The sequence below is a fragment of the Seriola lalandi genome, unplaced genomic scaffold (assembly GCF_002814215.2).
Source record: "Seriola lalandi dorsalis isolate HSWRI2012SDOR001 ecotype SW California unplaced genomic scaffold, Sedor1 jcf7180002054585, whole genome shotgun sequence".
NCBI lineage: Eukaryota > Metazoa > Chordata > Actinopteri > Carangiformes > Carangidae > Seriola > Seriola lalandi.
Window position 1 is genome coordinate 3840000 of NW_019525138.1, and position 24957 is coordinate 3864956.

At 42.7% G+C, this 24957-nt stretch overlaps 1 protein-coding gene across 2 annotated transcripts in view; it reads right to left on the minus strand.

Moving 5' to 3' along the window:
• The window catches only part of rnf213b (ring finger protein 213b), a 33885-nt gene that overhangs the window by 5812 nt on the left and 3116 nt on the right, over positions 1-24957 (minus strand). For both annotated transcript variants that reach the window (XM_087177306.1, XM_023418841.2), the window contains exons 5-56: positions 24712-24881; positions 24333-24616; positions 23995-24242; positions 23275-23481; positions 22975-23188; positions 22836-22891; positions 22585-22750; positions 22220-22360; positions 21872-21970; positions 21642-21770; positions 20925-21090; positions 20649-20816; positions 20400-20549; positions 19637-20271; positions 18676-18835; positions 18372-18589; positions 18148-18291; positions 17901-18053; positions 15910-17209; positions 15531-15715; positions 15284-15436; positions 10988-14809; positions 10755-10891; positions 10565-10663; positions 10346-10458; positions 10129-10242; positions 9958-10004; positions 9706-9862; positions 9440-9575; positions 8782-8970; positions 8560-8693; positions 8012-8187; positions 7722-7925; positions 7327-7514; positions 7112-7232; positions 6619-6719; positions 6328-6507; positions 5990-6135; positions 5800-5899; positions 5539-5650; positions 5149-5353; positions 4867-5057; positions 3727-3849; positions 3063-3164; positions 2550-2792; positions 2149-2233; positions 2026-2060; positions 1825-1925; positions 1000-1144; positions 734-899; positions 542-636; positions 180-428 (exon numbers count right to left, since the gene is read on the minus strand). In XM_087177306.1, coding sequence (XP_087033432.1) covers positions 180-428; positions 542-636; positions 734-899; positions 1000-1144; positions 1825-1925; positions 2026-2060; positions 2149-2233; positions 2550-2792; positions 3063-3164; positions 3727-3849; positions 4867-5057; positions 5149-5353; positions 5539-5650; positions 5800-5899; positions 5990-6135; positions 6328-6507; positions 6619-6719; positions 7112-7232; positions 7327-7514; positions 7722-7925; positions 8012-8187; positions 8560-8693; positions 8782-8970; positions 9440-9575; positions 9706-9862; positions 9958-10004; positions 10129-10242; positions 10346-10458; positions 10565-10663; positions 10755-10891; positions 10988-14809; positions 15284-15436; positions 15531-15715; positions 15910-17209; positions 17901-18053; positions 18148-18291; positions 18372-18589; positions 18676-18835; positions 19637-20271; positions 20400-20549; positions 20649-20816; positions 20925-21090; positions 21642-21770; positions 21872-21970; positions 22220-22360; positions 22585-22750; positions 22836-22891; positions 22975-23188; positions 23275-23481; positions 23995-24242; positions 24333-24616; positions 24712-24881 — 13162 coding nt within the window. The remainder of the gene's footprint in view (positions 1-179; positions 429-541; positions 637-733; positions 900-999; positions 1145-1824; positions 1926-2025; positions 2061-2148; positions 2234-2549; positions 2793-3062; positions 3165-3726; positions 3850-4866; positions 5058-5148; positions 5354-5538; positions 5651-5799; positions 5900-5989; positions 6136-6327; positions 6508-6618; positions 6720-7111; positions 7233-7326; positions 7515-7721; positions 7926-8011; positions 8188-8559; positions 8694-8781; positions 8971-9439; positions 9576-9705; positions 9863-9957; positions 10005-10128; positions 10243-10345; positions 10459-10564; positions 10664-10754; positions 10892-10987; positions 14810-15283; positions 15437-15530; positions 15716-15909; positions 17210-17900; positions 18054-18147; positions 18292-18371; positions 18590-18675; positions 18836-19636; positions 20272-20399; positions 20550-20648; positions 20817-20924; positions 21091-21641; positions 21771-21871; positions 21971-22219; positions 22361-22584; positions 22751-22835; positions 22892-22974; positions 23189-23274; positions 23482-23994; positions 24243-24332; positions 24617-24711; positions 24882-24957) is intronic.

Consider the following 24957-nt stretch of genomic DNA (forward strand, 5'->3'; position numbering starts at 1 on the left):
GCTGGACTCTTATTGGCTATTCTCCTCTTTAGGATGAATCTGTTGCTCTGACAGAAGATTGATCAAGAATCTTCACAGCGTCAGATCAGTATTTAAAACCTAAGTACATGAGCCTGATTTCATCCACTGTGTCTGCAGTCTTTGTCACAAAGGGGATTTAACATGATGTAGATGGGTACCTTCTTGAGGAACATGCTCAGCAGAGGTAAAGAGCTGCGTCCTTGCGCTTCTTCCACCAGCCGAGAGAATCGCTCCACTGTCATCATCTCGGGGAAAGTCCAGAAGGAGGAGCGGTGTGTCGGGCAGTCAGAGGGGAGGGACAACATGTTCCCAGGATCCCCGTGGAGTAGATTCATCAGGGGGCTTCCAGTAAGTCCATCATCAGCACGGATTCTGTCCTCAGCTTCAGCCAGAAGATTCTGCAGATTCTGACAGCAGTTGAAAGGAGGAAACAAGATTTTATCACCACGTAAAACAAAATGAAAATATAACTGGTATTGATTCCAGATAATTTTGAACTATCCAACAGTGTGTTCCTTACTTGAAGCACTGGGCTGATGGCAGAATCACAGACGAGCTTCTCCCACCGCTGCCGTCCTTGTCTGGAGGACAGATCAGGTCTTGCACCACGAGAACCTTTATTAACATTCAGCAGCGACAATGTCACGTATTTTTTCTACATGAACAACAGAAGCAGCACGCTGACTGAGAGTCATCAGTAAGTCAGTATCACCTTTAGTGAATCCTGCGCAGACGTTGAGAACCAAATGAACTGTAACAACCGCGTTGTCCTTGTTCTGGCTCAAAGTCTGCTCCAGCACATGCATGTCCTTCTCTAGGTGGCTCCACAGGAAGTTGAGAGCCTGAATCGGCCTGGGGTGGATCATGTCTTCAATTCCCTACAGCACAAAAAACAACACAGGAGTGTTATTACGTGATGCCATCTTTTCAGTAGCAGAGATATGTTAATGTCTGGTGCAGACTGAGGTGAAGTCTCACTCTCGGATTTCTTATGGTGCCTTGGAGCATGGCGAGGTGCGTCAGCAGCCGCAGGATGCAGGACTGAGCAGAAGTCATCTGCCTTTCAGGGGCCTCAGACCTCTGACCTGCCTCTCCTAACACGTGTCCTGTCCGAGTTTGATCTCTGACATTTTATACAAACCAGGAAGAAAACAAATTAAATCAAACACAATTACTTGACTGAAAATACACTGTCACAAAGCTGGTTGATTAAAGGTGCCATATTTCAAATGTAGCACAAAACTTGATCAAGTTTCAGGTCTGTCATACAGAAATGAATGGAAAACAATGGCTGCAATCGAAAAGATACATTAAAAGTAATTTTACACTTTTCCTGTGTTGATCCATTAGAAAATATATTTGTGGTTTTAAGAACCAAAAATATTCTCAAAGTAGTTTTACATCTCTCTCAGGCTTCTCTCTGGAGCTCTCGTAACCACAGGTCAATCAGCCAATCAGAAGAGAGGGGGCTCTGAGCCTGTCTTCTGATTGGCTGACCGTTTTCTGAGTGGTCCAATAAAAATAAAGCAGATTTCAGGTAAGCCAAATCCTGCAAGATTGGATGGTGGATTCAGGTGGGCGGGGCTTGGGGCATGGCTGAGGTTAGTGATTGCTTTGTTATGACATCACAAAGTTAGGGTGAAGAGTGGTTTTAAGGCTCAGTTTCTGAATACAGGCTGTGTGCATTTCTCTGTAGACTGAGCGTCCACACAGTATTAACATAGAACCTAGACCTGCTTTATAATCAAACAACACATGGAAATATCACTTTATACAATATGGGACTTTTAAACAGGTTAATACCTCGATTCTGTGTGTTGAGTAAAACCGCTGACTGGGTTGTGGTTTACCCCGCCAATTGGAAGTCCACAGTGACATTTAGATTCAACCACTGGTTTACCACACTATATGAAAATACAGAAGCATATCATGTATTAGTATTTTTTTGAATGATTTCATTCTCAATGCTTGATACTATAAAAAGAACACAGAAAAAGCTCATACGTTTCCCACAAAGCACGGGTGTCCATTGGCACAGGCTAAAAATAATGAGAAAGACATTAGAAATATCCTCATGCATTCTTGATGAGGAAAACAACCTGAAGCTTCATAATGTAAAATACTTACTGTACATCTGACCTCTCCTCTCTTCACTCAGCCACTGTTTGACTTCACTCATGTGATCGTCAGGCATAGTCGGCAGAAAGGAGTTCTTGGAGGAAAAATTTGAGCTTAATTAATGTGCTGCATTCATAGCAAACAGATCAAAGTATGACTAGGAGATATTATTTTCAGTTTTCAGTTTAAGTTCGTGTGATACAGTCAAAACCTGCAGGACAGCTGCTGTAAGCACTGTGCAGTACAGCTGTATTGTCAATCATCAAGGTTATTCTCTCTGACTTGGGCTGCACTGCCCAGCAAATAAACTGATGCTCACATGTAAAATCAGTGGATTGCCCCTTTAATTACGAAACAGCATGAAGCAAAAGCAAAACGTTAAGGACAGACCGAGGATGGAGGAGTCTTACTGTAACGTTCTGAGGCTGGGAGGCGATCTGGTAGAGAGGACCCAGCAAAGCATTTCCACTAAGGAGTACAGAGTCCAGATGGACCAGCAGCTCCACGAGGGTTTGTCTCTGATGTGAAAGATTCTGGCTAATTTGAAGAGGCGAGCCCTGTCCACCGATCTGATTAAACAGAAGTGAAGTGCAGAACTCCCTCAACTCCCTTTGTGTGATGTTTCCGAGGAGCTGCTCCAGACTCGCCGTCTCCTGTAAGTTCATATACACCCATATGTCAAAAATAAAAGATAAATTAGATAGTATAGTAGATTAGTAGATATATTACAACAACTTCAGAGTCACAAAGTTAGTTTTGATTTGGTGGTTTGCGTTAAAATGCTCACCAGCCGTCTGTTTACGTCAAGATTTTTCCCTTATTTCAGACATTTTTCACGCTATTCGTACTTTAACCCTTGCTACTGTGCAGGTTCAGTATCTATTATATGACACAAATAGACATTAGACATCATGTATACTGACCTGTGAGGATGGATGTACGGTGATGTCAGGTGACTTGTAGCGGCAGGTGACGTGTCTGAACAAGGCCAGGGCCAGGACGTTGATCTGAGAACCGCTCAGCTTCTACAGAGGAAGTTTAAAACAATGGAGGTTTGAATAAGGAAAAATTCAAAAAATAAAAAAATAAAAATTATGATTAAACAGGTGAAAGAGAGAATTTTAGTTAGAACAGCTCTAGAGAAATCATATTATCATATTATAGGGTTTTTAATCAACCTTTTTCTCAGGTAGTGTTTTAATTAACACTCTTCTTTAAACCTCCATATTTAGAACTCATAAGCAGAACATAAATATCGAATAAACAATTTATAATGCAGTTATAAGCTGAAAGTGTAGATATAACTGTTAACAACTATAACTCCTGTCCGCAGCCATAACTGGATACTGGCGTGCAAACATATGATGAATGAAAATATATTATAGCACAGCTGATAAAATATATGTCTTCATAAGTAAAGGTGATAATTGTTAGTGAATACTGTACATTAATAAAAACGTATGTATTTGCTTAAAACCACATCATAACGTGTAACCATTTATTAAATGTTTACACAGAGCTTATAAATAACGGGGGTTAAATATTTACACAGTGTGTCATTGATTAACTGATTGGAGTCTCTCTGACCTGTAGTTCTGTCATGAAGGAGTCTGATCTGTTTTCCAGGAGGACCTGGGCCACGGCGTCTCTCACAGCTCGGTAAGACGGCCCACAGCACAGGAACTGGTCCATGTTAGACGGAATCATCCTCTTTGAGAAAAAACGTTTTAGTGTTTGTTTTCATAGTACATGCACAGTTCTAAGCTTTGGGTTTCACAGTAACTAGTCCCAGCTTGGTCAAGGATACATGACGGTTCCTATATGATATGACAAGTTAGAACTTAGCAGTAGTTGATAGAGCAATGCAGGTCCATGCTATAGTTTCATTATATACTGATTGTCTTTGCTAAATTGTGGTTGTGATGTTCATTGACCAGTAGATAATATAAAATATCCCATGGTCAAAAACAGAAAACCAACATAACATGAGTAATGCACAGTACAATGTACAAAAGAATAATTGGCAACTCTTTTCATAATCTGTTTATCATTTATTTATTTTTTTTACTGAATATTTGCCTATTTTTGTATTTTTATTATAGTAAATTTAAGATCTCAGACTGAACCACAAGTGATTTGAAGATTTGAATACAACAACTTAGAACACTGTGATGAGTGCAGTTTCACTATTTTCAAACTAATTTAAAAATAATCAATTAATCAAGAAAAAATATTTCTCAAATATTTGGTGTTTTATTGAGAGAAGTATCCACTTCTTTTCTTAAAGCTACAAAAACATTATAAGGAGAGACATCAAAAGCAGGGATGCAGCCTCTCAGCTGCAGGAGTAGATGAACAGTACTCTAAATGAGAATATCAGTTTGCAAACATTTTCAAATTAGTTATTTTTTAGGGCATTTTTGCCTTTAATGTTACAGCAAAGTGAGAGAGAGGGGATGAAATGCAGCAAAGGGCTGCAGGTCGGTCTTGAACCCATGGCCGCTGCGGTTAGGACTTAGCCTATGTGGTACGGGCTCTACCAGGTGAGACACCGACGCGCCCTGACATTTTCAAATTTCAAGAACCAAAGCAACTTCAGATGAATTCCTATTATGACGATTGATAAAATCTCACAACAAGAAGGAAGAAAACCAGATTTTTGGATCAACTGTCAGGATTATTTTTCCTCTCTTCAGCAGCTCTGTGTTTTTTGTGATGTGGTTTTACCTGACGTCGAATGAGATCAGCAGGAAACACCCATCTCCAGGCTGGACTGTTCATCAGGGACAGTATGCGGTCCATGCCAGAGAGTCTGCAGAGGGCTCGCAGCAGGTAAACCCTGTGCCAGTCGTTACCGCTGTACTCACACACCGCCCTCACCTGCTGCAGGTACTCAACCTCCGCCTCTTTACGTCTGCCTGCGTTCCATGAAGAAACACATGGCCATCTTTTGTAAAATCATGAAATTATGTAACTGATTAAAGTTCAACAAAGTTCAGCATCACACACCTTGAACCGTGGCTCGCTCCAGCAGCCGGGCAGCCGTGCTCATGCATATTCTCAGCCTGGCGATGTTGAGCAGGAACTCCGCCGGGTCCTCTTGCCTGTCTGGAGTCTGTCCCCTGGCGATCCTGCTCAGGAATCTGATTTCTGCTTGTCTCTGTTGCTCGTTACTCTCTTCTACTTCTCTCACCTCTGAGCACAACAGAGAGTCCTGAGAGGAATTTGTAAAAAGATGATATTTATTTTTAGTTGAAAACTCTTTGGTGCAAAAGAGGTGATGTTTTTATTTCAAGCAGCAACAGAAGCTGTTTGTTCGGAACAAATAGAAAAGATTAAGAATCTAAGAGAAACCAAATCATCTACATCATGTGTGGAGGTAATATATGTATCTTTTACCTGGAAACAGTTGACAAACAACAGGTAGAGTTCAGTGTGGTCTTCTCTGCCCAGAATGTTCTCCTCCAGGTTCTTCAGGTAGGACTGAATGTGAGCCTTCGCCTGGTCAAAGCTGATGGACACACAAAGCTTAACCAACATGCAACCCACACTTCAGCTACAGTAAGTACAAATTTGAGCCAATCATACTTCACATGAGTGCATCCATTTTGGGGGATTTTCAGAGACACATGCTTTTAAATGAGAAAAGGGCGCCCCCACCTGTATTGCAGCAAAAGTTTGGGCAGCACGGATCGGACCACCGGGTTGTTATCCACACACTCCAGGAAGGGAGTGAGCTCTCGGGTCCTGTACACATCTCCTGCATCGCACACAAGAGTGAACGAATGTCATCAAAGCATCATGTGGGATCTAGTTATGACCGTGCACATGCACTAATTCCTTGACTCACCGTTAGCAGAGATGAGTAAAGAGAAGAGGAGCTCCACCACTCCCTCTCCAGGCCTCTGGCCCTCTGACAGACAGAACCTGGACACCACCTCCAGGAAGAAGGAGTTACAGCAGTCTCTGATGGCTGCATGCTGCTGAAGGGATGCCCTGAGCCATGAAGAGTAAGCCAAGCAGACATTAGAAAGACATGTCCTCTTGCCAACACGATGCCATTTACACACAACACCATAATTCTAAAGTTCTTTGAGAAGTTAGAATGCCGAGTTTCCAACAATGAAGTTTGACTAAATGAGTCACGCCATTTCTATATTTCCTGCTCATTGTTTTTCCCCGACTCACTTGACGGTGTGAGAAACAGTCAGCTTGAAGTCAGCCGGAATGTCTGCCCTGCATGTAGGACAGGAACGTCTGTCTGGCTGAATGCAGAGCTGCAGACACGGCAGACAGAAGACGTGCTGGCAGGGCAGCACAGACGGCTCTTTGAGCTCCAGCCAGCAAACTGAGCAAGAAATGCCAAACCTATGCAGCAAAATATCAAGAGAGATGAATTATAGCACCGAGAGATACATCTTATTTTGTACATCACAAATAAAACATTTCTTATAACCTGTACTGAATTCTAATTCTGACCTCAGATCCCTGCTGATACACTCATCGTGGAAAGAGTTGAGGATGCGGATCAGCTGCTCCAGTGTTTCCACGCTCCTCACATCAGGTGATTCCTGCATCAGCTGTGAGAAAACCAGAAATAATAACCTGATCTCATACATTTGACTTTTGTTGTTTATGTCAAATTGGTGTTTCCTGCCTTTTGTAAGAAATGTCTTGTCCTTTCTGGGTCTTGGTTTTATTTTATTTCTACTGCATTTGTTTACAAAGCTGCTTTAGTGGGTGGATCCCACTGCAAACTGCACTGTCTCTGTTAAAATAATAAAAGATTAATAGACATTCAGGAAAAAATACATGAACCTTCAGAGCAAAAGATGCTATATCACACATGTAAAAATAAATTAAAATGAGTTATCCACTAAAACATTGATCACAAGACGAGATGTGTCAGGATCTAGGAAACCCTGGTTAGTCATTTCAAGAGAAAGACAGAGACTGAAACCACTTCACGTACGTTCAGGTGGAGGTTGCAGTGTTTGAGAGCCAGTTCTTTCAATCGCACATCATTCTCTTTCACTTCAAAAACGATGTGCTGGATGAATGATGCAACAACAAGCATCCCGTGCCACAGTGACCTGAAGGAGAAAATGAGATTATAATAATAACATTAATACGCTTTAGGAACACAGTATACCTTTTTTTTTTGCTGTCGTGAGTCTTGCCACTCACCTGATGGAGTCCAGGTGTTGCAGGCATCCCGGGCTGCAGAGGGTGCTGTATTTCTGACTGAATGCTCTGTCTACACACGGCTGCAGAAACTCCACTCTGTGCACAAAGGACTTGCACTCACTCAGAGACATCACAGTCAGTAGTTTGGTCTGCTCAACACAGACGCCCAGAGCTAAAATGTCCTCCACCTGCCAAAATAAAAGACATTTTAAGACTGCGACATGTTCACGGTTTTATAGTTGGTATCTTAATAACTACAAGATTATTTTATGCTGATGTTAGACACATAAAGTTTAGCATGTTAGCATTCTAAACTAATAAACTAATCTGACAAGTGGGAATTTGACTTACTGGTGATGATGATGATTAAAATGAAGCCAAAAGGTTGTTCTCACCATTTCCTGGGGCTCCCCCTTTGACCTCTGCTGAAAGACGTCAGTGGCGAGCTCGGGCTGCAGTAGAAACATGTGGCAGAGGGTGTCCAGTCTGGGGGCAAAATGTTTGGCAGCAGCCATTATCCAGGCAGGAGAGAGGTCAGCGGCGGCACCCGTGGACTTCTGAAGCTCAGACACGCAGCCTGTCACGGCCCTGGTGAACACCTGTAAGTGACACGTATAAAAAGTTGAGGCTGTTCCAGCTGTTTCCAAAATCTTTCACCTAAATGTGTGACTCATAATGTCAGTACCCTGAGCTCATCCATTGACTTGATCTTAAAAGACAGCAGCAGAAAGTCCTGCAGGTAGTTGAGACTGTACTGCAGTTGCTCCCCGTCTGAGAGTCTCTGTAAGTGACTGCTGAGCCTGCTGCTGCTGAAGGTGCTCACAAAGTGGAGAATCCTCTCTGTGCCGTCCTCTTTGGTCACTAAGAACAGGTAAAAGATCCAGAAAAAAACATTTTAACCCACCATATATATTTCATACATATGGAAGCCCTGAAAGACCAGTGGAACATTTTTTCATGCCAGGATCTAAGTTTTTGTTTTTTCATCTGTGAAAACAAGCCCTGAAGGGCAAGTTAAACTTTTGTCGGGAAGAAAGAAAAAAAAAACAACTTGTGAATTTGAAAAGTTGAAAAAAAATCTGGAAAAAAAAAGAAAAAAAAGAAAGATTATCCTGGCAAAAAAACCCAACAAAACACTTGCCTCTTAGGACTTCAGTACCTCAGAATCTGTTCATGAGTTGATATCATTATTATATTATTTATTATTATCTCATTATTATATTTCAGACAAACCCGGCATAAACTCAGATTCCTCCCACAGGCTTTCAAGGTGCATTGTGATGAGCCAGCTGAACGGGGCAGAGCAGGACTGTTCTTCACCATCCAACATGAAGTAGTGCTTCACAAGCACCTCCTGGTCTGACTCACTAGACAATATAACAATTACAGAAAAATTATGTCTTTTGTTGATTAAGTTAACTGTGTGGATTACGGAAAATAAGTTACCTACAATACCTTGGTTTCTGAAGAGGAGTTAGGTTTAAGATCTGTGAATCTGCCAGGATGTCCAACCACAGTTTTATCAGGCCCTCGCTGAGCTTTTGATCGGAGAGCAGGTCCAGATTTGCATTCCTGTCCATAAGTTCCACCATACTGGCCAAGATCGGCGTGATGGTGGACTGAAGACAGCGCCACAGGGTATGTCTACCAGGTAAAGATAGTGAAGGTATTTTGGAAAACATTCTTACATAACATCCTTATACAATAATATCTTTACATAATTGATCTTTACATATTATATATGAACATGAAATATCAGGTGCTATGTGAGTATTATATGCTATCACATAACGAGGAATGTGTGATTTTTCTATTATGTTTTTGTATTGCTTTCATATTATCACTAGTTTTATATTCCTGTATAGTGTAAGTATATGTAAGCGTTTTGTAGTATGTGTTGGTGTGATCTTTCTGACACGGGGGTATTCAATAGGTGTGATATAACTAACAAACAAACAATCAATACCCAAAACATGACTTCCTGTATGGATATGAAAACATTCTGAACTGTGAATTAAGGATTTATGTTATGTGATCAGTTTTAAGGCAAAAGACTCTTAACTGATCTAATTACTGTAGGTCAGTTGGTTATCACATCTGTAGAAGATTTTACCTCAAAGTTCCCCCCTCTTGTAGAGCCTGCTGTTTCTTGGCCTCGTTGCTCACCCAATCCTTAGGAGAGCCCATCCATACTTCTCTCTGTGCCAAGGCCTCAGCCAGTCTACTCAGCAACACCCTCTGAAAGTCAGCTTTAAACAAGATTGGAGACAATTGAAGATGCTAACACCTTGAGAATGTAAAGAAAAAAAAAGAACATTTTGGACAATTTATATAGTATATACTATAGATATATATTAACCAAAATTAGTAGATATTTACCTCCTATGTGACCTTGACCAGTTCCCAGAAGACTCAGAAGGATGTGCATCCGCTGCATGCTCCGTGATGTGACCCCATTGGGGTCCCTCAGCAAACCCACAGCTTTTTGGATACAAGATCTCACTAAGGACAGGCTGTGGAGGTGGGCTCTATCTGCCTGTATGCAAAGATAATTACAATTCATTTAAGCAATGTAATAAATTATGATTTGTTTTACGCTAACACATATAAAGGAACATGAGTTTTATTTACCTGAGAGTCTTTTCTTTTCCACACCATTTCTCCATCTTCATGGTGTTCTAGTAAAGATCAACAATACAGTTTATTTTACATTAAATACTAATTTATAGAACAATTAACCACTTTCTCTTCCATTTGTAATATAAAGAAGTTTTTTAATGGCCAGATGATTTTAATTTCTACCTGACAGTGAAGGGTTGAGCAGGTTGCTAATGAGAGTCCCACAGAAACTGAACAGGTTCAGGCTCATGTCCTCTGAATCCCTCAGGTCATCAATATGCACCGACTGCCAGACTCCTTTGATGCAACAGACAAAACTTGGCTTTAATCTTTTCATATATCATGGATAATGCAGTTAGAAAATAACTGCATTGCAATAATGATCATATTCCACACTCACCTCCTTGGAAACCAATATACTGAGACTGACTTAGGATCCGAGAAACCTTCACAATGAAAATCACCCAACAGGGCTGATCCTCCAGGGACATCAAGTAATTCATGGTGCAGTATCTGTTGGCAGATGGAACCATAAACTCAGTTGAAATCCTGTAATGTAATTTTTCCACTTTGCATGCATACAATCAGATATGTTGCGGAGCTTGAAATCGAGGCATACTTTGCTGATGCTATGAGCTCATCACTGCAATGGGATTCCTCAAGGTCCATCTGGATCAACAGGATGTGAAGAGAGTGGCCGGCCTCTTGAAGGAAGCCCCTGGCAGTGGCACAAAAAGGAGAACAATTTAAATATTAAAAGACAAACCTAAAATAAAAAGCCATGTTGCTGTTATCTGAATAGTTGGTACCGTATCGTGCTGCAGAAGGAGACTTCAGTGTCAAACTGGTGGAGCGAAAGCAGGAGGATACTGTCCGAATGCAGTCCTAGAGCATGGGCTACAACCTTGACATCTGATCTGGTTAACAAGCTGGAGAATGTAGTTATCTATACAAAACCACAAAGCGGACAGTGATGTCAACAATTTGTAAAGATTGTGAAGCAATGATGAAAAGAAAATTGGAGCAGTGGTCTGTGGCTTACCTCGAGAAACTTGGTGGACCCTTGAGTCTTGTTCAGGCAGTCTTCCAGGAAATCTCGGAGCGAGTGGTGATGTTGTTGCTGGAAGTACATCCTCTGGAGTTTCTCCTTCTCCTGGTTTGCTAAATCTGAGTACTTGAGCCTCACCACAGCGTCAGGGGTGGCACAGTTCAACAAGAGACATTTGGCTAAATCGAAGACTTCTTCTTCCTCATTGTCCACAGCAAACTCAACATTGTCTTCTGTCTCCATCGTTTCCTCACTCTCAGACATTACTTTGTTCTCATCATCACACACCTCAGTGGACTCATCATCAATCTTTTCAACTGACTCAGTTTCTTGGTCTTTTCCAGCAATATCTATGTCCATTGCGTAACCCAACATGTCAGTTACCTCATTCTGTCCCTTAGAATTTTGCTCAAGGGTTTTGTTTGGTTCATTTTCTTCCACTGAGTCACCATTTTCATCCCGTTGATGTTGTCTTCCTGGATTGTCTTCAACTTTCTGTATTCTCCTTTCAAGTGCTTGCAAGAGAGCACTGGCACAGGAATCGCCATGGTAGCCAACAAAAATGTCGGACAGCTTGAAATCCACTGCGGCCTCACTGCAGAATTCCTTCACCCATTCCTTCAGTTTGTCAAGAACCCTGTGTTGCCATGGCTCCAGATCAGTACTCCTGTCCAGCCTGTGTTTTTCAAGCCTGTTGATGAGGGGCACAGGAAAGTGCTCATAGACCTTCTTCTGGTCCTCCACTACCACCAGTCTGAAGTTTGTATGGACACGACATTTCACTCTGTGGGAACCAAGACCTAGATCAACGTACTGCTGCTTACTGAGGTAAACATAGTACTGGTTCAAGGCATCATACAGGCTTTCATAAAGATTTTGCATGTTGAGTAGGATGACGGTGCGACCAGTCTCCATGCATGTTTTCACTCGGTTCACATTACGGCAGACTTGGGCGTATTCCTGGTCCTTTGGGAATCCCGAGCCAAAGACTATTTCAGGTTGTGTACAATCTCCTTTGGCAAAGACTTGCTGCTGAAGGATATGGAGAGCTGCATTGTTGGTGGTCAGCAAAAGGAGGTAACGGCTCTCCTGGTCGGTGTCATGATCAAGATTCTTTTTCACCATTTGCAAGGTGCTTGGTCTGGGGATTTCTGTAAGGTTTTGGAGAACCTCTTGGAAAAATATGACAGGGTCAAAGCCCTCTGGCTGTCCACTGAAGTTACACAAGATGGCCTCCACCAACTGTCCACCATCTGGCTCTTGCTGTGTGGATTTGACTGCGGCGAAGAGCATTTTGATGAGGCTGTAATAATCCCTTAAACCAAAGAACTGATTCTTTGAGGTCTCATTACAGATGCTCAGGAAGGCTTTTGCCAGAGGTTGGAAGAGGTGTGTGATTTTCAGGAGAATCTGACTGGAGGATGAACATATTCCTTTGGCAGTTTCCACAAGTTCATCCTCACTTGGATCCCATCTGGACACAAATATTCCTCTGTTCATCTTTGCTGGGTCAAGAGCCCAGTTGGAGATGCCAACAAAGCCAACCTTCATGTGTGGATCTGGTTTGTCACTGTCAATGCACCCATCCTCCAAAAGAGGATGAAGGGTCTTCAAGGGCATCTGAGGAGAATCTTCTGCGAGTCCAATCTCATCAAGCACCACCACTGATACATACTCATCCATGTTTTTGTCCTTCTGAAACCGGGCACAGTTCTTGAATGTCCCTATGATGCCCTCTGGACTTGAGTGAGGACTGCACTGGAAGGAGACCATATGAACTTGCTTGAGTTTCTTGAACAGTTCACAGTGGGAGTTCTGGCCCTGCATGGCATCAGCAACCACTGTTTTAGCAAGTGACTTAGAGCTGCCTGGCTTTCCAACCAGAAAGAGTGGGATCCTGAGCTCGATGCAAACCACCATGAGAAACACATTCTCTTTTAGTGCAACATTTTTGGCTATTGTCTCCCTTGTCTGTATGTTCTGCAGGAAGAAGTCTTGACAGGATGAAATCTCTTCTTGCAATGCTGTTGAAGAGCAGAGAGGCTCTGGAAAGTACCTACAAATTACAGCAAGGTAATCCTCTTTGGTCACCAGAGACGGGTAGTAGCAGACACCAACTGCAAGAATCAGGCACTTCAGTGTTTTATCAATCTCATGGAGACGAGGGTTGTTGAAAAGGACCTCACTGTGCTGGTAAAACCAAACTAGCACCTTCATAGACCTCTCCACATCCCTGAGACTCACAAAACTGCACTCATTTTTCCGACTTCGCATGTATTTCTGGGAGATTGCCAGCACATTTGAAATTATGTTATTGCAGGCCTCTGGCAAATCATGGTCAGCAACTTTCTTCTGGACAATCAGTTTGATGTAGGAAAGTTCAGTTGAATCACTCAGCTGACCAAAATCCCACACCAAGGAAGTCATGCTGGGTGGCAGAGGATGAACTCTGTACACCAGCTGCCTCAGAGGGACTTTGCCAAGGCGGTCTTCTGTTTCATCTGCCTTCACCCTGTATCCTAATCCTGCACGTTCCAAGCGTTCCACCATTTCAGGTGAGTGCTTCCTGTAAGGATTGCAGGCGGCTATTATCTTTAAGCCACTGTTTGCTTTCAGAGGGTTACCTTTCACTGACTGATCACACAGGATTTCCTTGATGGCAAAAATGGCCTCTGTGGTGTTGGCTTCATCAAAGAACAAAATGGTGTCTAGCTTGTGCTTTCTACGGTTCATCTCGGCAAGTATCTCTGCCTGCCTAACCTTTCTGTAGATCATCTCTGCTGTGGTGCCACCATGTACCTTGACAAGTACCATGTTCTCCACTGGTCTTCCCTCCCTCTGCAGAGCACAAAGGAAACGGACTAATCTGGTTTTTCCACAGCCGGTCTCTCCCATGATGACAACTGGAATTCCACACCGGAATCTCATGTTTATGGCCAACATCTTCATCACATTGTCAGCAGTGAGCTCATATGTTGGGTCTGGATCGAACTTGCTGTCCATCATTCCTTTCTCAGCACCAACAACATATGAAATCCTTTTGATTTTACGTTGCCGGGGCAGCTGATCAAAGTCCTCGGTGAGAGAGATCATTTGCTGTTCCAAACCTTGAAAGATTTTCTGTGACATCACATCCTCTATCAGTACCTTTTTGCAGTGAGGATCTACTGCACAGAGTGTGTTTCCCAATGTCTTCACATTAAAGCCCAGAAAAGACATTGATAATCGGTCTGCGTTAAAGAAAATGTATGGATGAAACTCATTTTCCCAACGCTTGCGAATTGTCAGACGATCAAGAAGGTCATCTTCCAGACTGTGTTTAAGATGCAGCATCGGACTTTCATCAGATGTGTTCAGAGAAGGTGAGGCAAAATCTCTTGCCATTAGAATCATGAACTTCACAATGAAGCCTTTGAAACCAGGTAGCTGGTCAGCCAGAAAATCTGGGTCACAGAAAATTGAGTTCTCACAGTCTTTCAGTTGCACATTGAGGAACCAGGAGAAGTTCTTCAGCTCAGCCCAAGATGGATCTTGCATTCCACAGTACCGCAGGAAGTATGTGAGACAATCGACAGGATCCCCCAGTCTGGATCCTACTTGGTACTTAAAATGATCCAGATTCTGATTGTTGTAGTAGCGCCTCAAATATTGGTAGGGTCTTTGAATCCCCTCACTGCAAAACTCTTGCTCATCCATGAATGGATCAAAGTTCTGATTTGTTAAAACCCTTTGATTTCTTTGAGCCAACAACTGCCCCACCTCTTTTGGAGGTCTACAATGGATGGTAGGCAGAATGTCCAGAAGTCCAAGCCTCATCTGTATGAGCAAATTGAACACATATTATTTGATTATATGTAATTTATAAAATCAATAGGAGCCTGAGGATGTTGTTACAATTTTGCTTTACATTCACAAATGGGAAATCCCAACCCTAACCCAATAATTTAAAATCTTAAAAGTTCTCCAAGACAACACTCCATAGTCAACAAACTTTGTTTATAATTGAAGCCATGCTTGAAAATTAGGGGAGATTTAAGGCACTGAATTCAGAGATCTATGGGACTCCAATTCAATATAAGCAGATGAGTATAGATGCTCTTGTCTAAAATTTTGTGCTCTTACATGAAGGGTATTTCATTCACTGTTATTGAAAGCTGCAACTTCACAGAAAAGTTCTAAGTTAATTGCTTGTTTAATGTCTGAAGAACAATATGACATTTTCAAATTACATTTCCTGACAGTTGATAAGCACACTGAAAAGAAGTTATGACCTTAAAAAGACATTGCTACCTCTTTTGGCTGGTTTTGATGGGATGTGGATGTGTTCAGGACCTCAACAGTGATCAAGTGAGTTACATTCCTTCTCCACAGCATGCCATGGCTGTCACTCAAACAGCCCAGAACTAACAGATGGAACAGGAGCTCCTCAAGGCCTGAACGGACCTGACAAGTATCAAATGTGACAAAGAATTCAGACTTTCAAGTACAACCAACACCAGCACAAGCTATCTGCAGAGATAAAGGCTTGAATACTTACTCCAGCAGTGTCAATGTGCAGGAGTACAGGGTCCTGCTCTCTCAAGAATGCCAGTTTCTCTGATAGGTTCTTGATCAAGGAGTCTATGTCAACACACGGCTCAATGAGTCTGATCCTGAGGTGTTTTGCTCCGGGAGATTTCTGCTGGAGCTTCTCGAACAAACGATCCACATAAAGGGATTTCCCTATTGATAGAAAAAGGATGCATTCTGTCAAGCAAATTATTGCATTTATTGATATTACCACTAGGGGTTGACAAAGTAATATATGTTAAAATCTTAGTTTAAAAATGTCAAAATGTACATAAAAAGTAAATTCTATTCATGCCACAATTTTATAAACATTTTCATAATGGCATGCCAATCAGGATTATCCTTACCAACTGCAGGGCGTACAGATGACACCATCCAGACCGACAGTTTATCTGGAGAAACCCGTGCGACAGGGTTTTGCAGGAGTGTGTTTTGTGTGAAGTGGTGATGCAGATATTTCCTGGCAGTCGTTGCTGTCAGACTCACACCAGCTTGTACTTTGTCATTGCTGAAGAAAGATGGCACGTATCTGTGCTGGTGCACAACCGGACTGACTATTACCAAACGATAATGTGGGTTGGCACTTCTCTCAAGGGCCTCGAAGAGCTCCCCCAAAGCCACACTGACGTCATATCCCAGCAGCCCAGGATTGACAAGAGAATATATCTTCTGACAGTTTTGCTGGGAGCCTTGACCAAGAGCTCGGCGGAGAAAGATCTCCACCTCCTCCTCTGTGGTCACCTCTCTGCAGACTAGAACTTCATCAGCAGAGGGCAGAGGCTGCTCTGGACTCGCCATGTAAAAAGACAGGGTGGTGGTAAAAACCTCTGCGCTGGGACAAAGCAAAAGATTGGGCTTTCCCTCCTGGAGAATTGGGGGTAGGTTCCTGATCATGTGTTGCTGGTTCGTTTCAGAGAGGCATGAGAGGAAGTGGGCCAGAGTTGAGATGTCCATGTATTCACTGAGGCATTGTGACATGTGTTCCTTGAAGAGTCTCCAGAGGTTTTCAAGAATGCCCTCATCATGCTTCCTAATGTCATCATCACATGTCATGACACCATAATCTTCATCCTCTGAAGAAAACTGCATCAAATCCTGAGTTTCTTCGGGGTGTCCTGGTGATGCTGGTGTTAACTCTGTATAAGGTTTACAATATTGATCTTCATCATCGGACTCATCATCAGCATCTTCCAGTTCAACATGCATTGACACCGCACTTATTGCATTACAGTAAGCGTCTCTGACATCAACTAGAGTGCACTGAGGCTTTATTGGAAAAAGCAGATGCCATAACTGTTGAGGAACTGACGCCTGACGTTGACACACTTTGTGAATCCAGTAGCACAGGTACACCAACTGCTCTGAGGTGTAATGGTTCAGCAAGCTGAACTTGGAGCGCATCTCACTGATGAAGGAACGCCATTCTCTTTGGCAGATTTCCATGGAGTGAGCGAGCTTCTGTAGCTGCTCGCTCAGCTCACCGTAGTATGACATCTCCTTACCCTTCAGGGATAAGAAGGTGATTTGGATGCAGGGTTGCTGTTGTGGACAGCAGTGGACCTCAGCATGCCACTCCCTGAAGAGCATATTGCCAGATTCTTGCATCTGAAGAAGGATGGTGCCAAGTCTCTGAATGCCTTCAAAAACCTACAGTGGACAGGAGCAGACAGGTGTCAGTCTTTGTGACTCACACTTAAAGATATTTATTACTCAGATACCATTCCAAATCGCCAGAGCTTTTTAACTCATAGGTTTATTGCACGGCCCAAGTGTGGCCCTTATACAGCATGATTGTCAGATGCTATTTCCACATCTGGACCAATTCTGGCAAAAAAAACCCCACAATCTTCCGGCTGTCAGATTAAAGTCGGAATCTACCCGGATGTGAAAGTATATGGGCCAGACTCGGGCAGAGGAAATGGTGTGTACACTGGGCCAGAAGTTTCATTTTGCGAGACTGAAGAGAAACATTTGGCAGATCAAAACAAGTGTAAAAACTGAGTACAACCATCAATTAGTGGAGCTGTAAAATACCATAATTTTATGTCATTAGATGTTAAGACTGGAACACTGGATTCTGTTCTGTTCAGTCACACTCCTGTGACTAACAACATGGTACTACAGTGAATGACGATGGCAATACAGGTACAAAATCTACATCCTGTGCTTCTTTAGGCATTTTAGGCATAAACATTGTTATACAACAGTGTCAGACCACTCTGGATGCTTTTTTTGTTGCAGCTTGAACATAAATAAATAACCTCTCTGTCCACAGGTCAACACTTTGCAGAAAGTTCAGCTGTAAATTCAAATATCATGTTGTATAAATGCCCCTGACCTCTGTGAACCTGTTGACTTGTTCTCTGCCGTGCTCCCCTTTGGATGACATGAGCATGAGTTTGTTCTGTAGCTCCAGCAGCTCTTCCAGCCTGTAGCTCTTCTCCTCTCTGTCCTTCATCACTCTGACCTGCACCATGTTCTGTAGACATCTCTGCAAACAAGTGCAAATCAGAGGAAGTTCAGTCAGCGAAGCTCTATATCTCATTCTCTTTGACACATCTTTTAATGGAAGATTGTCCACTTACCCTATGTGTGTTTTCATCAGACCATCCTATGTGATACACTCCATGTGCATTAATAGAAGAAGCCAGGGAGAGAGAGGACTGCTCCACTGAGCCGTGGGTCTCCTTCAGGTCTTTCAGCCAGTTCAGTAATCGAGTAGACTCTCTCTGAAAAACAAACATCATTGTCACATTGCTGCAGCAAAACAGCTTTATGTGCTGCTTGCAAATAACAGAGAAGGAAATACCAATTTGTCTGGGAGCTTCTCATCTCTGCTCTGGGTGTCCCACACCTGCTGAGCACACTTCATGAACTCCTCAAAGCCAGCCTGAGGGGAGAGGGAGTAGAGCAGAGGAGCGTAGCCCATCACTGCGTCGTGGAAACAGGCCACCTGGTCGATCTCTCTGTCGTTCTCTCCGGCAGATATGGAAGCCAAGTCCACATAAACCTTCACGTCGCTCATATCTGTTGAGGGGACAGAAGAGTAAGAATTCAGGCTTGTTCTTCAGGATCATGTGGAGATAATGTGGAGATTTTATTTTTTGCCTTACTTCTGAGGTTGTTTTTGACCCAGCTGACCAGAGTTTGACTCGCTAGAAACTCTTCCAGACAGACAGTGTGCTGCTTGGTGACTGTGGACAGTTGCTGTTTGGCCTGAAACAGGTCTTCCCTGAGGGATCCCAGAACTCTCTGCTTAAAGCTGTCCTCCTCCTGTTAAATAATCCATCATAAAATTCAAGAATTATACATCTTCTTAAAAATAAAAGTACCTTTCAGAGAAAAGTTTGTTTGCTTATGCTAGACAAATTTAAAAGGTAAATCATTATGAATTGGGCCATGCAATTTTAAAAGTGTTTTGACCAAAAACTGGCACTTTTCATTTTCTTAGCAAGCAACCTATGGGACAGGGCCCACTGGTTGGCTGCAGAGGTATTGCAAATGGGCCGACAAATCAATTTGCACACCAATACAATTTTGGTGAAAAGATGTAATTATTAAAAAAAAAAAAAAGAAAACAAAAAGAATAAAAATATAAAATACATTTTTAAATATTTTGAAATGATCTTTAAAAACATAAAAATGTTTTTAAAAACTCCTTTTTGTTGTCCTTGTCCTTGTTTTTTGTTTCTCATATTAAGGTCGTCACCAACCGGACCACACTGAATACTTGTTTGCTATCTCAGTCTGATTGCATACTAAGATTACATCCATAGTTAAACCTGGACTAACAAAGTGGACAGCTGGTAGGCAACAGGAAGAACTAAAAGGAGACAGTCACACTAAAAGGAAAAGTTTCCCCTGCTTTCAGTTCAGTCCTGAATGTTCGATCGTTATCATTTAAATAAAATGTGCTTATTATTTGGCCTCTGTATTGTTATGTGGTCGTATTTGGCCTGCCAACATTTTTGAAATTTTCAAGTGGGCCAAAATAAATTGGAAAAGGTTGAGAACCACTGGGTCAGGCCATTACTAAATATAACTTAATTTCGTGTAAGATTTCAAGACTATTACCAGTTGACTCAGAGCGTAAATTTCTGTAAAGTTCCCAGAAAGCTCCATTTTTTGAACAATCTTCAGAACTGCACTGGCTGCAGCCGCCGCCTCGTGGAGCTGCGAGTACTCCTGGATCTGATCGAGTCTCAGTTCCACCCAGTTCTTCTCAGGTCTGAACTGTCTTGACTCAGAAAACATGTCTGACATCAGAATCAGCTCCTTCTTCATGAGCTCCCCGTCGCCCTGGTCGCCTGACTCCGCCAAAACCCGATCAAGCCGCTCGATAGTGATGTTTGCGTTTGCTATGCTGACACCAAGCTGAAAGAACTCCTCCAGCAGCGGGTCCCAGATGTTTTCGCAGACCTGCGTCAGGGTTATTGGAACTGGAGCAGAGGAGGGTCGCCTAGCTGATGCCAGAGACGCCGCTGCCTTGACCCACGAGGATAGAATCAGGTTGCTGTGATGCAGTTTGTGCATCTCACTGGACATTTTCAAGGCACTCATACTGGTGTTATACCAGCGGACCTGAGGAGGACCTTCAACCTTCTTCAACCTTCCCTCAGCATCAAAAGACTGAACCAGCACCAGTTTGTTAAGGCTCACAGTCTGGAGATCTGCACTGTGCTGCTCCTCAAGAGCCGACATCTCAGGAGCTGGGTGAATAAGAACCATGTTACTGGAGAACACAACACAAAAAGCCAAAATACAGAACAAACTCTTTGGAAAATAGATAATTGAAGTTAGTGCTGGGTTTATTTTTTATTTTTCAAGTGAAACTCACCTGTGATGTTTTCTTTAACCTTTGCCATCATCTTTATCAGTGTGTCCACCTGCTGTTTCCGCTGCAGGAAAGAGTTCAAATCCTTCTCTCTCTGAGTCAGAACAGCCTCCGCTTCCACAGGAACCGTTTCAGATTTGGTATTTCTCTTATCTGTAAAAGACAGGAAGCAGCTTTTATTAATTAATACAGTTTACTTCTGTTGGAGGTAAATTTAATAAAGTAATCATGGAAGGCTGTTAGTTTTCGTACACTGTAGGTAAAGTCTCTTAAACTGCTCTCTATGTTTCAGGCAGGTCTGCAGGTGTCCGAGGGGCACGTGTCCCTGAAGCAGAGACTCCACCAGAGACTGAACCGCGACCACGCAGCTGTGGACGACCTGCCCTGCAGAGTCATCCACCTGGATCGACTTCCAATCACCTACAGCGAGATAATAACAAACATTGTGGCCATTATACAACCTGAAGTAAATAACAAATTAATTTGAATACTAAATAAATGAATGAAATAAATGATGAAATGATGTACCGTGTAATAGCAGGAAGCTCACGGCTGACTGTGGATGGAGCAGCTGGATCACTGTGTCATCTTTCCATCGTGCTGCTGACTCAACAACAACAGCAGACAGGATGACAGCAGGAATATCTTTCACCTTCTGGCCGAGGTTTCGCATCAGGTCCCCCTCCTGCCCTCTCTAAAAACATACATGTATGCAGCATGAGCATTCACTATGTCAGATACTGGGTCTTAAAGGTTCCATGTTTAGCACTTCTCCTGTGTTTTATTCGAAGTGTTGATCCATAAGAAGATATATTTGTGATTGTAAGAACCAAAAACCATCTCCTCTCTCAGGATTCTCTCTGGAGCTCTAGTAACAACAGGTCAGTGAGCTCCTAAAATATGCAGCAAATTTTCTCTTGAAACTTCAAACTTCTTCAGAATATGTGGGCGTGGGAAAGAGAAAAGTGCTGTCAATGTATCTTATAGCAAGTCATGAATTCTTCCAGCCACAAGGCACAAGTGAGTATGACTGTGTCTGTACAGGAGAAGGTTATATGTGGCTTAAACTGTGTACTGTAGGAATCAGGTAGAGAGAGTGGGTGGGGAAAGCCTAAAGAAGTCTTTGGACTGAGAAGACCACACTGGCAACTTGGTCCCCTGTGACCCCGGGTACAACTGTGGATGGAAAAATCAAGTCCATCATATGACGCGTGAATCAAAAATTGTCAATAAGATGAACTGTACCTGGCAGATTGTCTTGATAGCAGACTGACACAGCTCATCGAAACAGGCCTGTACAACGCTGTGGCTTTTCCTTATAGCAGCCACGGTTGCCTCGTGGCAGCACACCAGTACTTTATTCTCCTCACTTGACTGCAAAAAAAAATACAACTCAGAATTGTGCTGTAAAATCAAATCATTTACCTTAACTCAGTTAGAATCTACGCTACTGAAGAAACGAAAAGGTCACTGACCTGGGAAATCCTCTTCCTCAGGGCTTTTGTCAGGCTCTGAGTCCAGCGGGATGAAACCTCTTCGATAGAGCATTCCACCTTGAGCAGCGCATCCCACATCTGATAATTCAACACACGCATTATTACATTTAGAGCCAGTTTATGTTAAACCTGGCTCACCTGCACAGTTACAGTAAATAAATATCATCACCTTATGTTTCAAAAATGAAACATTTTGACTTTTTCAAAGGGGACTCTGGTTCATAATCACAACCTTTGGCTGTTTGGGTTCATAATATCCGGGTGAAAACAGCTGAAACTCCTCTTTTTCTTTTTTAGATTGACATTGACCATGAGCTGACAACATACCTCGATTTCCTTCGTGTAGGAGATCGTTTTCGACGGCGACAGGAGGGGTTTTTTCAGCAGCTCATCTCGCCATTCACTGATTTTCTGCTGAATGTCGTGCAGCTCCTTCAATAACTGCTGCTCAAACTGTTCGTCTTTGGGCTAAGAGACACAAAACAATTAATTCAATTGAAATTTTGAAGCAGTTAACGCTCATAATAAAGAGATTACTACCTCTCTTTCTCAGCATAGCATCCAGCAACACTTGCAATAAACAGAAGAACTTGATTAGGTCGACACGTTTTGTACGAAACGTGTCGATCAAATAAAGTTCTTCTGTAATTCTGTAAACAGGAGTTGTGACGTCTTTGGACTTTTTTACTTACTTTGTTTCTCAGCACAGCGTCCAAACCCTCCGCCAGTTTCAACACCAGCTGGTAGGACAGGACGACCGCCGGGTGCCACAAGACAAGTCGCGCAATGCCGCATGTCTTCCTTGCCACACTGATGCTGCTCATGAAGGCTGGGTGGATGTTTCCGGATTCAATCATCCTGCGGACGCAAAGCAGAAGCTGCAGCGAGCACAGAGCCACAGACGATGAGCAGAATCTGAGGATTGTTTCACACCGGTCCTTACCTGTTCCTCTCTCTGTCGACCTTCAGCAGGAGATGAGTCAAGGTTTTTTCCGCATGCTGCAGGAAGAAAGGACGAAGACTGTCACAAAAGCTCATTTTAAAGACAAGACAATGTGATTTTAAATGTTCAATATTATCACCTTTACAATCTCCTGTGTTCTGTTCTGATCCATTGTGTCGCCACATTTGCGGAGCCTGTACAACAGACTCTGGATCAGGTGTTCTGCTGGTATCCCCGTCAGATCTGAGAAATCAGGAAGATCATCAAACGCGACAAGAGACAACCAGCTGATCAGAAGTAGGGGCGTCTCTTCAGCCATGGATAACTGCGACTCGATCAAACTCATCATTCTCCTGTGGAAAAAAACAAGAGTTACGTCTTTGCAGACACACTGGTTTCAGGAAGAGGAAGTTTATGGTGGCTTTGGGATAAGACTCGCCTTCTCTTGTCGGGGTGGAGCTGTATCCACTCTCTGAACCTGCTGAAGTGCACATGTTCAAGTCCTGACCAGTTTTCTTCCTCTACAGTTGGACCCACTTTTGTCGCGTCAGCTCCCGCCTGTCGGAGTCTGAAGAGGAGAGGGACGAGCAGGACGAGCTCCGACACCATGAGCTTAGCGCAGTGGTTCATCAGCCCCAGCACAGTGCTGGTGGGGGGGGGTGGGGGGGGCAGAGTGAGGAAGTGTTACACAAGGTCATATCATACATCAGATAAATAGAGACCTTTCTATAGTTACACACAAATTACATGATGGGTTTTGGTGGTTGATTATGATCATTTTGACACTGAAATGTGTCAAACAAATAAATTCATTAATTGAAAATATAATAAAGATATTTAGTATTTCTCCAGTGGAATATTCTTGGCAGTGTGGTAAACACCTCTCCCAACTCATCCAGATCTCTGCAGCCAGCATTTTACCTCACACCATCACACATCACTGATCCTCACACTTACCTAACCTCACCACACCGCACATTTAACATCACTTTCTGAGCTTAAAATCTTATTAACCCTAATTTAAGCCCTTAATTGAGGTTCTTACCACCCAGCAAGTGCAGTTGAAAGGTCTGGAAAAAGTGACTTTTATTTGTCAAACTATATAAAGAATGATTTTTCACACCACCTCCCATTGGTTTTAAGCTTTTGCAAAACTTACTATTGTGGATTTTGGAAAGAACTGAGCAACCCATCCAGATTACTCTTGTCCATTGTGGCCCCTGAGGAAACCAATGAACATAGCTCAGCCCAGCCTTTCACTCCAAGGTTGATGTCAAGCTTTCTGGTAACCATGAAAACAGACAGGCCCAGAACAAGAGGACTGGTGCTTCTGCTTATTTCTGGGAACTTCTCCTTCGGCTCTCCTTTTAGGATCTGAACCAAGTTCTCTGAAATCAGGTCCAACGTCTGTAAACAAAAAAAACATTCGGTTATTGGCTGAATATTGGGGGTAATGTTTCATCAATGCTTTGAATCATACACATCTGTTGCACCAACCTTGATGATGGGAGGTTGTGAATTGTCTGGGTAAACCACCCTTGAATGTGCAGAACCAAGACTCATCATAAAATGCTCCAAGTTATCACCCAGGGTCGCGGTGCTCTGTCTGTCTGATGGAGACCATTCCTGGAAGATTCTGTTCAGCAGAGTTCTCGCTGCGGCCTGCCAGGCGTCTGAAATCTCCACACCTTTGGACTTCTTCAAGCCGACCATGTGAAGACCAGTTTGCCAGTAACTATGCACCTCCTGACGGCCGATGAAGCCTTCGTAGAGGTGAAGCTCTAGAAGAAACGCAGGCAGGCACGTGATCAGTTAATAGGAAAGACTGAAAACAACAGTGGAGTGTTGACATAATGAAACTAAATGGTTCGCTTACCTTTAATATTTGAGTTCAGAGGAATTTGAACATGTCTTGTGGCAACTTCTATTATCTCCTTTTGTCTTTGTTTAACACCGTACCTATAGCTCAACCAGATTCCTCTCTGCAGGGTTATTTCTTCAATTGGCAGACTTGCTTCTACCAGATAGCCTTCCTGTTTTAGTCCACTAAACATAAAACATTGAACATTTGTTGTTATAATGATACTTTTACTGAAGCTGAAAATCTCACAGCTGTCTGAAA